The 13,376-nt window shown below is 45.5% G+C and overlaps 1 protein-coding gene across 4 annotated transcripts in view; it reads left to right on the top strand.

Annotated features, from left to right (window-relative positions):
- The window catches only part of MYOF (myoferlin), a 148,149-nt gene that overhangs the window by 41,153 nt on the left and 93,620 nt on the right, over positions 1–13,376 (top strand). For all 4 annotated transcript variants that reach the window (XM_031461393.2, XM_031461392.2, XM_010974292.3 and 1 more), the window contains exons 6-7: positions 11,757–11,923; positions 12,568–12,696. In XM_031461393.2, the coding sequence (XP_031317253.2) occupies positions 11,757–11,923; positions 12,568–12,696 (296 nt within the window). The remainder of the gene's footprint in view (positions 1–11,756; positions 11,924–12,567; positions 12,697–13,376) is intronic.

Below are 13,376 nucleotides of genomic sequence, written 5' to 3'. Positions count from 1 at the left end.
TCTCTCTCCGTTTTCCCGACCCCCACTCAGCCTCTGAACAGCTCCTCAGTCCTTCAACCAAGTGCTGCTCTCTGCATATCCCACCTTGTGCTCCTTGCTCCCTGACACGTGTTGTGGGTCACTCAGGGCCACCAGGTGCCGCTCTGGATGGGCTGGGGCTTGGCTCGGGCTAGGTTTTGGGCCGCAGGTGGAGGGAAGTCTATGACAGTCAGGCCTTTCATAAAGCTGAGTTCGACCTCCTCTTAGCCTCTTTACAGGATGACGTGATGCTAAACATGTCTGTGCCTTCCTCTGCCTGGAGCCACGTCCCCAGACGCCCCCATTTCCCCAGCCTTGGACCCCCTCATCCTGCTACACTCACCTGCTGCCTTGAAATTCTCCCTCCTGGGTGGGTGCCTGGCCTTTGTTCCCACCAGGCTTGGCTCCTTAGGGCCTGTCCTCTCTGTATTTCTCTGAGGCCGCCTGAGGGGTCTTCATGGCACCTCCTTTCTGCCCTGTGATGTCGCTGCCCTCTTCTGTCTGACTTCTTGTCTGCCTCAGCCTCGTCCCAGCCACTGCCTCCATTCACCCACTCCGCAGATAGCCCGATATTAAGGTTTGAAACCATTTCTTGACCTGGTAGTTGTGAGTGTCCAGCTTGGGTCAGCTGGCCCCTTCTTTGTTGGGGACAGTTGGGGCTGACACAGACCAGCACATCAGCACTTTGCCTTCCTCCTCTGCGCAGCGGCACCACGGGCAGGCTGCTTAGTCCTTGGACTCTCCTGGCCCCACAAGGGCCCTGCAGTGGCTTGAGAATGTCCCTGGCTCCCTTTGCTGCCACAGCAGTGATGACAAATCTGACACAGAGGAACCCATGCAGTCCCGAACAACGCTCCATCAGGGGCTGAACTGAGTGGTCCCACCCACTTCCTTCCGGCCCCTCTGCCAATGCTGGCCGTCACCAGCACTTGCATTGGCCTGGGAAGGACACTAGGTCCTTTCAAGCCTGAAAAAGGCAGCCCCCACTGGTGGGCTATCTGGTGTGGCCTCTGAATGGGGAGGATCAGGATACCTTTTCTTACACTGATGTTTTTCCTAAGCCATATCCTGTTTATTAGTTTCATAAGGCGGCTGTAAGAAAAGTACCACAAACCGGGTGGCTCAAATGGTAGAAATTTATCCTCTCACCGTCCTGGAGGCTAGACGTCTGAAATCAGAGTGTCAACGGTTGCTTCCTTCTAGGCGCTCAGGGAAAGTCTGTTCCCTGCCTCTTCCTGTTAGGAGGCGGTCGCGGGCAATCCTCGGTGTCCCTTGGCTTGTAGACCTATCACTCTGCTCTACCTCTGTCATCACACAGTGTTCTCCCTGTATGTCTCTGTCTTCACATGGTGCTGTCTCTGTGTCTGTGTCCACATTTCTCACCTCTCATAGGGACACCAGTCATTGGACTGGGCCCACCCTAATCCAGTGCGATCTCATGTTAATTTGATTACGTCTACAAAGACCCTATTTCCAAGTAAGGTCACGTTCTGAGGTTACAGATGAGTATGACTCTTGGGATGACACTCTTCAACCCTGTATACTGATAGATAAAAGACAGTTTCATCATGTGTTTCCATTTCAAGAGTCCAAATGTTAAATGAGCCTTTTTGTAGTACGCCTTCAGCTGGGCCTTTAGGATAAAAAATAACACTGGTTCATTCAAGTAAAAGGGGGAAATTTACAGTTTATGGTGAACTGGTACCACACAATTTCTTAGTATTTATGGAGTGAAGAAATTGGTTGTTGGGTTTTCTGACCTGTCGCTTGATGCTGCAGTGCTGGGGATGGTAAATTCTTTTAAACACAGCTCCTGCCCTCCAGGAACTCTCAGTCCAGGTTAGGAGACAAGACGTTTTTTTCCCTGAAGGTGTAACATTGTGGATAAGAGCAAGGGCTTTGGGGTCAGACTGGCCTCGGCTGGATTCTGTGTCTATTGTTATTAGTCATGTGACCTTGGGTTGGTCACTTAACCTCTCTGCATCTCAGCTTTCTTTACTGTAAGGTGGGGAGGAGAGTAGCACCGTACATCATAAAGTGGTTGCAAGGATTAAATGAGATAATGCTTCGTGGTAGCTATTACTATTATTATTATTACTATTATTACAAAAACAATTCCAAGTCGCTTGTAGTCATGAGCTCAGTTGAGAGGCACAGTCTGTGCAAACATTCAAATTATTTCCTCTAAAAAGCAGAGCTATTAGAAAAGAATGATCTGGCTTGGCTCAGAGTCATGTTGAGATGACTAAATGCTTTTTAAAAAAAAAAATCTTCAAAAAAAAAAGGGTTGTGTCCTGGTGTACCAGGAAGATTTTGAGAATAAGCGATTTATCAAGCTATTGAGAGTGTAGGGGGAGGTCCCATCTCCTGAGAAGGACCCTTGTGAGCCCAAGCTCAGAAAACATGCAATTTCCTTGGAGCAAAGGCTGGTTCCTTAGAAATGGGAAAAGTACCAACTCCTGAACTTTTAAACCCACTGGGGAGAAAGCTGTAGCATCGAGGCTCCCTTTGCCTGCGTCTCTTTCTCCTCACGTGGTGGGTTGTCTTGGCAGAACCAGCACTCCAGCAGTGCCTCTTGGATGGAGAGGTCCCCCAGCCTCTTAGGAAGCTAACTCCCAGCAGTTCCAAAATTGGCCTCAGAGGTTCTTTTTAATCCTGATACTGCTGGATGGAGGGAGGAAATGAGCCAGAACTTGGGTTCCTTTTACCTGGATTTCAAACAAAGACTGTCACCAAGTGCTGGCCTGCAAGTGAGCTGTGTCCACAGGGCAATTTTGTGTTTAAGTGTGAAATGCCAAAGTGAGATTTCTTTCTTTAACAAATGAACAGGTTTCTTTGATTTGGAAGTGCCCTCTTTGTTGTGTAAGGTTAACATTTACCACCACCGGCTGGATCAAGAGTGGCTTTCTGAGTGTTGAGTTCATAATCTGACTTAAAGAAACTTTTCTTCAGCATTTAAAAAAAAATCTTTCAATGTCCTAGATTATCTGGATGTTTTAAGAGAAAACTTCTTTTTGTCTTAACATGGCAATTCAATTCAACCAAGCAAAGATACCTTTGAGTTCTTAATACGACTCCATACTTGGGAAGACACTAGGAAAAAAAATCAAAAAACGTATAGTTTTGGGGGGAAGCAAGTCCAACAAACCTGAGACAGAGAAGTAACAGCAAGGAGGCCACACCTCCTACCAACGCACATCTTAACATAAACAGCATATGTGGCCCAGAATTTGTTTTTTTACCTTTCTTGAATTGACTTTAAAAACCTTACCATTTTATATGAAAGTCATGAGTCCGCTCCCTCTAATTTATACAGATCTTTTCAAATTTTAGAACATGAACCTGTTGATTTTTCTTAGTTCAAAAGCAATATCTACTTGTAAAAATGTAAACATCATAGGAATATAAGACACAAGAAAGTACAAATCTCTCACAGTCCCATCCTCCTGAGATAACCACTGTTCATGACTATGGATACTGATTTTTAAAGGTTACCATCCACATCATGGGTTCTGCAGAGAAGAAATTGGAAATATTAATGATAGAACACAAAGTGAAGCTTTTCAGGAGAACTTCACCTCTGCAAGTTGAAGAGACTAATTATGACCATAGATCATGGGAACTGAATACTTGATAGGTTCATGGGTGTTTTAAAGATTCTTTTTTAAGAGCAGTTTACCACAAAATTGAGAGGAAGGTACAGAGATTTCTCATATCCCCCTCTCCCCACACCTGCATAGATTTCCCCATTATCAACATCATTCACCAGAATAGTACATTTTTTATGAAGGACGAACCTTCATTGACACATCATAATTGCTCAAAGTCTGTAGTTTACCCTTAGAGTTCATGTTTGGTGCTGTACATTCCACAAGTTTGGACAGATGTATAATGGTGTATATGTATCATTATAATATCATACAGGGTATTTTCATTGCCCTAAAAATCCTCCTTGCTTTGCATATTCATCTTTCTCTTACCCCCACCTCCCTCCCCTTTGGTAACCACTGATCTTTTTATTGTCTCCTTAGTTTTGCCTTTTCTGGAATGTCACAGAGTTGGAATCATACCATATGCAGTGTTTTCAGATTGGCTTCTTTCACTTGTAGTATGCATTTAAGGTTCCTTCCTGCCTTTTCATGACTTGGTAGCTCTTTTTTAGGGCTGAATAATACTCCATTGTCTGATTGGACCACAGTTTATCTATTCACAGGACATCTTGGTTGCCCCCATGTTTGGCAATTATGAAGTAAAGCTGCTATAAATATCCATGTGCAGGTTTTTGTGTGGATGTAAGTTTTCAACTCTTTTGGACAAATACCAAGGAATGTAGGTAGCTGAATGGTAGGTTAAGAGTATGTTTCGTCTGTAAGAAACCACCAAACTGTCTTCCAAAGTGGCTGTACCAGTTTCTGTTCCCACCAGAAATGAATGAGCATTCCTGTTGCTCCGCATCCTCACCAGTATTTGGTGTTGTCTGTGTTTTGGGTTTTGATCATTCTAATATGCGTGTGATGGTATCTCATTGTTTTAATTTGTGTTTTCCTGGTGAGGATGATGTGGAACATCTTTTCATATAGTTATTTGCCATCTGTATGTCTTCTTTGGTAAGGTGTCAAGATGTTTGGTCCATTTTATAATCAGGTCATTATTATCTTATTGTTGAGTTTTAAGAGTTGTTTGTATATTTTGGATAACAGTCTCTCTCTCTCTCTCTTTTTTTTTTTTTTTCGATCCCTATAAAGTGCATTTAACATCAGAAGTATTCAGATGAGGCTTTAGAATAATAATTGAGAAAACAGATAACAGTCCTTTATCACATGTGTCTCTTGCAAATATTTTCTCTCAGCCTGTGGCTTGTCTTGTCATTCTCTTTCACGGAGCAGAAGTATTTAGTTTTAATGAAGTCCAGTTTATCAATGATTTCTTTCATGGATCATGTCTTTGGTGTTGTGTCTAAGGGGTTCATTTTTAAGGAATGCTTTCCTGGAGCTCTTACATCAAAATGACAAAGGTTACAGACCCTGAAGCATTGGTGCCTTGACTGAAGATGTGTGCTGGCAAAGGAACCGCATTCACTGGCCCACTTCTGAGACTCTTCCCATGACAGGGGTAGCTGACCCAGACACAGGCTTGCCCTCCTGAAAACCTGTTACTTTGGCCGCTTGATTCACCAGATGTCAGTTAGCTTGACTGGAGCTTACATTCCACGGCTGGAATAAACTATTTAAAAAATCTCACATCTATTTTTGAAGAACCATCTGTTAAAATTGCTACTTTGTCCAATGCTAGAAGTGCAAGAAAATCATTTATAGCCAGACTTGGCCGCATCAAATTTATTTCATTCCACAAACACCAAAGTCAATTTACTTGAAATTCAGTTCAATCCAGTTCAGAAAACATTTATTGACACCTGTCTGTGGGGCATGCAGAGCTGAGAAAGGCATTGTTTGCCACCAAGGAGCTTGTATTTCAGTAGAAATTTATTTCTGCATGAAAGATATAAACATGAGTAACTAAGTTAGAGCTGAATATACTAAATTCCTCAAGAGAAGACTAATCTAATTATTACATGGGGAATGTACAATTTCTTAGAGAAAGTACTTTTTCAGCAGTACGTTTCAACTGTGTAACCTTACTGCCAAGCTCAGCACTTGGAAAACCAATAAATGCTTTGTTGATTGAGTGAATGATTAAATGATGGATGGGCCATGGATATGGTTTGCATTTTTGTTTAAGAAGGGCATTTTGGTGAACACTACTGAATAGACCAAAGTGCCTGATTAATTCAGAGGAGTAATAAAAGGGAGGCATGTTCCTGAGGGCTGGGAGTACCCGACCAAGACACTTGTCCTTGATGAGCAGACCTTGAGGATCCATGGAAAGTTTTCTGAACAACAGACTATCCTGTTCAGAGCTGCACTGGAACATGCCCAATGTGCTAGAACATCACTGCAGGCAGTGTTTCCACAGTTGGGTCCCTAATTGGCTTTGTCCAGCAAACTGATTGTATTGGGCCATTTTTTCCCCCTAGGATATTTAGGAAAATTGAAGTGATCGTGATAAACAAGTGGTTCTGAAACTTTAGACACAGTAAAAAAATCATCAAGGGAAATCCTTAAATGTGCAGATTTCCAGCACGTCCCTCCAGAGGGCCTAATCCAGCCGATGTGAAGGAGAACCCCCATCTGTATGGTTCACAAAGACCGCCAGGAGGTTCTGATGGAGGCTGATTTTGGAGCTCACATTGAGAAGCCGTGGAGTGGGGTGTTTTACTTGGTGAACATTATTTTGTCCGGATTCAGACAGAGCTCTTTGGACAGTGTTTCCTAGATTGGCTCACGGCTTCAGTCAATCAAAGGCAGACGCTGCCAGAATTTCCCTGCAAGCTCGTTTTTGCATCAGTGTTTGGTTACAGGCTCTTCCATGGTACCTTTACTTTCATCTATCTATTGGAACCATTCCAGAAGATTCTTAGGGCCCATATAATGCTATTTACCCAGAAATCAGAATGGAGGGGAATGAATTGCTCATGGTTGAAAGCAGACATTTCTTTATGTAACTTTTAGCATGTTAGAAACCCAGCAGAGGAATTATTCATCATTCCAGCTAAATCATCATGTTATCTCCAAAATGTTTTCATGCTTAGAAACTTACTCTCTCCTGTTCTGCTTTGTACTTTTTAACTTACACTGATGATATCACACCAGCCCTTTGTTCTAATTTTGCAGTGACCTTTTACCCAAGGTAATTAAATTCTGCCATAACCAGTACTACCATTTAATAAGACCTCGTCATGAGAAACAAAATTAATATCACAGGCAGAGGTGGGCATTCTAAGACTCTGTAAAAACAAGGTTACTGTGGGGAAATAGTAAATATTGACCAAAAAAGAAAAAAAGCATAAAATATTCATGGAGAAAGGACTGTCTATCAAGGAATGGAAGAGAATTACATAGGATGGTGGTTCAATTAGTGCTTAGGTGGAAAAGTTAAGAGGCATGAGAAGTGTTTGGATAAAAGGGCCTGCTGGCCAGGGGGGCCTTGGCCACCCTGATTGCCTATTTTCTCAGTGAAATAAGAAGGAAGATCATTAGCTGATGGTGAGAAGGGTAGAGAGGGTGTTGGAAGCTTTCAAGGTGCAAAACAGGTGGGAGTTCAGGAAAGTAAAAGGATTTGACCTTGTTGGCTAGTCAGTGGCATCTCAAAGCAGGATTTAGGAGAACTTGGAAGCAGAGGAAACATGGTAGGATGGCTGGGCAACCCTGTGAGTCTACTGAAGGTTGGAGATCATGAAATTAAAGTGACCCTAGTCAGTGAGGTGTGTGTTCATGTTCAGTTACCTGGGTGATGGGGTGTAGTAAGTGGAGAGTCGAATGGAACAGGTGAGTACGAGGAAGTGAGGGGAAGGGGGTACTGAGAGGCACGAGAGAAGCGATTGCAGTGTTAGATCACAGAACCTAACAGGTCAAGAGAAGAGCAACGCCAGCAAGGAAGTGGGGGGCAGAGAAAGTGGAAGAATGGGGCAGCCTGTGTGACCGCAGACTTGTGGGCTGGTGTGAGGATGGAGCAAACTGGAAAGACAGGAAAGATGGCTATTGTAGTGTGCTCAGTAGTGTGTCCCCCCGCCACCAATTCCTATCTATGTGGAACCTCAGAGTGTGAAATTATTTGGAAACAGGGTCTTTGTAGATGTAATCTGATAAGATGAGGTCATACTGGATTAGGACGGGCCCTAAATCCAATGACTGATGTCCTTATGAGAATAGGTGAGGACATAGGGACATGCAGGGGAGAAGGCCATGTGACACAGAGGCAGATTAGAGTGGCACAGCCCAAGCCAAGGAACACCAAGGATTGCCAGGAGCCACCTGCTAGTAAAAGGCAAGGAAGGATTTTTCCTTCGAGGCTTCCAAGGGAGCATGGCCCTGCCAACACCTTGATTTTTGAATTCAGGGACTTGGAACTGATAGAGAATAAATTCCTGCTGTTTTAAGCCACTCAGGTGTGGCACTTTGTTACAACAGCCCCAGGAAGCAAATACGACCAGCAGCTTCCTATTCAGTCAGCAGTTCCTAACTTACTGCCCTCTGTGATCATGAAACAGTCATTCTTTGTGGATCTGCTTGGCTGTGGCTCCAGTGCTTGCCTGGGTCTCATTATGGGACAACCGCTAAAGCTGGGTGATGAAACAGCTTGTGCAGAAGGGCGTGTTCGGCAGTGCCCTAAGGACTCCCATCGTTCTTTGTGGAACACTTAGAGTGTTAGCATTGTTTAATCCTTTACAGCTTCCTGCCACATAAAGGGGTGATTTCCTGCTTAAATATCCTTCTGCTGCTACGCAGCGATGCTGATGGTAAGCATGACTCAGGCTGGTTTCCTCTAATCCATCCTTCAGCCTAAAGTCTGACTAACAAGGTGTTTCCAAAAGCAATTGGTTTTTTGCTACCTGCAGTTTTTCTCTGGATCTTTCATTCAAGAACTCAGTGAGGGCTTGTTCAGAGCCCAGCTCTGCAGGGATATGATCTACTCCTTCTGCCATAAACAACCACCAACCCCAAGTGGAATAATTCACAGCAGGGAGGAAATCCCACTTGGGCCCAGGATGGTCCAAGGAAGTTGATTTTCATTGTTGGAAGAGGCTTAAAGCCATGCCTGCCAGCCATTGCCTAGTCCGGAACAGGTTTGAGCAAGGGGAGCCTGACCCTCCCTGCTTCCCTGAGGCTGGTGTCTGGGTTGGGAGGAGCGCCCCCTGGCGTCTGAGTGCTCTCTCCTGAGAGCTGTGCGGGGATTTTGCCAAACTGCTGGAGTACTTGAGAAGGCTGGAGCAGGCGTGAGGGTGCCCTTGTTCTTTTCCTCACTCCGCATTCATCAAGCCCCTGCTATGTGCTAGGATTTATGTCAGGCACGGGGCAGGTACAAAGATGAAAAGGGCAAGCCTCACCCCACCGTTCTGAAGGTTACCTACAGGTTAACAACAGATCCAGTCCTCACTAGGTGGTGAGGACTGGATAGAACCATGTGTGGTAGACCGAGAAGGGGGCTTACTCTGGGAGAGGTGGGGAGGGACTTCCCAAGACGTGTGTTTCCTCTGGAACTTGAGGGAGTGAGGAGCCCACCTGGTGGAGAAGAGGAGGAAGGACATCCTGAGAGCTCGGATCTGGGTGCCTGACGATGGGCAGCAGGCGAGCCCCTTTTGAAGCCTCTTTAAGAATAGGGAAGAAGAGACCCAGATTATCATGCAGAGGACAGAGGTAGCTATTCTCCACCTTTGGCTTCTATGGGGTTTCCCTGTGTCCTGACAAAGATGCAGAGGAATGAAGAGGACAGCATCTCCTTCAGCTGCAGCCTGGTTCTAGATCTAGTCTTAAACCAGCGAGGTCGGGCAAAGACTTGGTCCTGGTTTCAGCTTGGCTCCTAATCACCTAACAAGTTGCTAAAACCTCTGGACCTCAATTTTTCTACCTGAAAATGGGAGGGTCAGGTTGGACTGAGGATCTCTGAGGTCCCATCTAGTCTGACATTCTGTGGGTCTAAGACTTCTTGAAAGACTGTGAAGTTTGGATCCAGAGAAAGTTGGGTCAGAGGAGCAGAGGGCTGAGGAATAGGGTGGGAAGTCACCCTCGTGAATAGGAGACAAAGAGGGGGACCTCGGAAGACCCTGAAAAGATTTAGTCAGAGTGCCAGGAGGAGAGCTGCACAATTCAAAGAAGTCTGTGTGGGCCCCGGTGTCCGATGCCATGGAAGGTGGAGCATGAGGATTCAGAAAAGGGCCCTGAGCTTAGCAAGAAGAGATCATGGTTGACCTTCGCAGAACAGGAGCCAGGCTTGGGTGGGCCGAGCATGAATAGAGGGGTGGTGAGTTGGAGGGCTCCCCTGGGCTAACCTCTGAAGTAGTACCTCGGAGGGACCTTTCACTTCCTCCCTCTGTGCCCCGACTCCCGTGCTGCCCACTGACTGCCCCACCTTACCCCATTACTGCTCTCTAGTGTTCTGAATTCTCAACAAAACTGACTTCTCAACAAAACTAAAAAAAAAAAAAAAAAAAAACAAATTTGGTACTGCTTTCTGCCAGGAACTGTGTTAAAGACTTTGCATATAGGTTAATTTGTCTTTACCATAACCTTGTGATAAATACTATTATTTCTTCTTTTTTATAAATGAGGAAACTGAAACAGAAATTAAGAGACATGCTCAGACTCACATAGCTTGAACCTGGGATTTGAACCCAGGCAGCGTGAAACCAGAGTCCAAGTTTTAATAGCTGACACTGTGATGGAACTAATTCATACTATAATGTGAGTGACTGACTGATTACTCCAGATGGAAATTGTCTCCTACCTGAGACTCCTTTGCCTTGTAATGGAGAAGTTTCAGAATCCAAAGGGTGGGAGTGCAAATGCTGGTATTTTTTTGGACAAGGTGGTTAGTCTTCTAATCTCTTAAATTATATTGTACAGATTACTGGAAGTTCAAATATTTTGTCTATGAGAAAAAGAAAAGCTGACGTTTGTCAGTGAGTTTTAAAGAGTTTGTGACTAAAAGGGGAGATATAGAAGGCAGAGATGATTTTTGTTTTTTTAGGAGAGAGAGATCCATGCATATTTGAAGGCAGAGAGAAGGTCCTTGTGGGGAAGGAGCCAGTGGAGATACTTGAGAAGGGGAGTCACTTGGAGGGGTCCCCAAAGAATCAGAAGGAAGTGCGGTCTCAGGCATGGGAATGGGGTTCACTCTACTAAGCAGGAAACATATTTTCCTCCGGAGTCTGAAGGGAAGATTGGGGGATAAATGAGGGGACAGATGTGTGTGGAAGTGACAGCCAGGAGAACGAAGGGAGAGTATGGTGACCACCTTGGTCTGCTTGGTGAGAAAATTGGAGGTGAGTTTCTCATCTGCCATGAGGGTGGAGAGGGCATTTATGATCAGGAGCCTCCAGCAGAAAGGGGTCAGTACAGAACCTCATGAGTAAAAATCTAGAGAAAAGACCTGCAGCAGGAAGGGTAGAGTTGTCCCCTTTGCAGGGCTCCAGTTTTCCACGGCATTTCCCCATCTCAGTGTCGTCACTGCAGAAAGGCCCCTGACCTCAGGCTGGGTTTCCAGATTAGAACTGAGTGATCTTAGGCTGGATCTGTTTGCACTGGCTCCTCCTCTCGCTCTCCCAGTGGCCTCTGTGTTCTCCCCATCACCTTGAACACAGCCTGATGAGTGACTTTTAAATGATGGTCATATATAGATTCTTTAGAAAAATGTGTTCATGTGCATCAGGACACTCATTCAGGCCACAGAAACAGACTCACAGACATGGAAAACAAACTTGTGGTTACTGGGGTTGGGGGCGGGGAGGAAGGAAAGGGATAAATTAGGAGTCTGGGATTTGCAGATGCTAACTACTTTACATAAGATGTAGAAACAGCAAGGTCTTATTGTTCAGCACAGGGAGCTATCTTGTAATAACCTATAATGATAAAGAGTATAAAAGGGAATGTATATATGTATAACTGAATCACTGTGCTGCACACCAGAAACTAGCACAACACTGTAAATCAACTTTACTTCAATTTAAAAAAAAAGAATCTGTATCTGAGTCACAGCTTATCCCAAGTCAGCATTACCAATAAGCATCTCCTTCACCTGCTGCCTCAGGAACACCGAAAACTCCTCATGTCCAGGAAACCAGCGTGTTCTGACACGTCCAGGGTGAGAGCCATCTCTGACTGGATCCCTTTTTGGTGTTTTAGGAGAAGAGGAGGAAGATGGCGGAGACGAGGATGGGTTGGACGGTACAGTCAGGGTCCCTGTGCCCAAGGGCCGGGGAGGGACAGTGTCAGAAGCTCACCTTGCCCGGAGGCTCACGAAAGGGAAGAGCAGCCGGCGGATGCTGTCCAACAAGCCACAGGACTTCCAGGTAGGAATAGCCTGAGCGCCCCGCATGCCTGTGGTGCCACCAAATCATCCAACTTCTAGCAAATGTGGTGTTGTGAGGAAGAGCCTCTGCCTGTGGGCGATGGCTCAGCTAGCACAAAGGGATGTCAGGGCAAACCCAGCAAGAAGAGCTCCCACCTTTCTTCTGCATGCAGCAGTGAATGTAGTCAGTCCAGATGAGGCACTTCAGAGAAATAAAATCCACTTTGGTGGTAGGAAAGCGCTAATCAAAGAACAGAAGCTCAGGTATTGCGTTTTTCACAGCTCTGGCTCCTTCTTTGGGAGATAGGCTACAGAGTGAGTTCGTAGCTCCTGGGGCTCAGGAAGACCGGGCGGGAGGCTGGGGTCTGAGCAGAGGCCCCTGCCCAGCCCTGCCCTTTCCTGGGCCAGCCCTGGACTATTGCAACCTCACTACTGCTCTTGGTTTTTGCATCCCCACTCCAGTTCCCACCGTGAGAGTGAGCACAGATGGTCGCACCCAGTCCGAGAGCACCTAGTGCATTGCAAAGCTGCCCTGGCCTGGTTTCAGTGGTCTTTTCTGGTGGACAAGCAAAGGCAACACCTGAGGATTCTCTTACACCTCATGCTGGGAAAGGATTGGTAACGACTCCCCTTCTGTGCTTGCAGATCCGTGTCCGAGTGATCGAGGGCCGGCAGTTAAGTGGCAACAACATCAGGCCTGTGGTCAAAGTCCACATCTGTGGCCAGACACACCGAACAAGAATCAAGAGAGGAAATAATCCATTTTTTGATGAGGTAAATGGACAAATGTGTGTCCTGCTCTGAGTCTGTTCTGTTTATATGCATATAAATTTATACATCTATTCTTGGGTCCTCTCACCGTCCCCTGTCCCATGTGGGAGGGGAACAATGTGCAGACTTAATTGTACACACAATATAAGGTACCAGCAGTAAACATGACTCGCTAAGAACCACTGAGTCTTGAAGCCACACGGCCTGCTTCGTCCTTGGTTTCCAGAGCTGTTGGTATCTTTCTGGTGGTTTTGCAACAAATTCCGGAAGGAGCCCTTCCTAAGCGGTCCTCGCGTCCCTTACGATGGAGCACACCAAGAGCTTACATCTGCCTTTGCTCTTTGTAATTAGCAGATGTCTCTGAGGGATGACTCGTGTGACTAAGTCACCGACTTTTTAAAGGTGTCAAAACCTACTTGGCTATAAAAATAATATAAGTTAAAGGAAAGCAGTTATGAGCCAAAAGGTTTTCCCCCCAATACTGAGAATATAGTGTGTTCTGTTGTCCTCTTCTGCAACATTCTTCAAAAATACTGAGTACCTTGATAGTCATCTTCACTGTCAGGAAACTCCACAATTAGGGCTATGAGGAGAAATGGTAAGTTTGGGGAATTTTTCAGAGTCCAACCTTACTCTGCTGAGGAGACGCATTTCTGAGATTCCTCTGGGTTCAGGCTCTGTTC

The sequence above is a fragment of the Camelus dromedarius genome, chromosome 8 (genome assembly GCF_036321535.1).
Source record: "Camelus dromedarius isolate mCamDro1 chromosome 8, mCamDro1.pat, whole genome shotgun sequence".
NCBI lineage: Eukaryota > Metazoa > Chordata > Mammalia > Artiodactyla > Camelidae > Camelus > Camelus dromedarius.
Note: the sequence above shows the minus strand (reverse complement) of the source record. Positions and strands in the feature narration are given on the sequence as shown.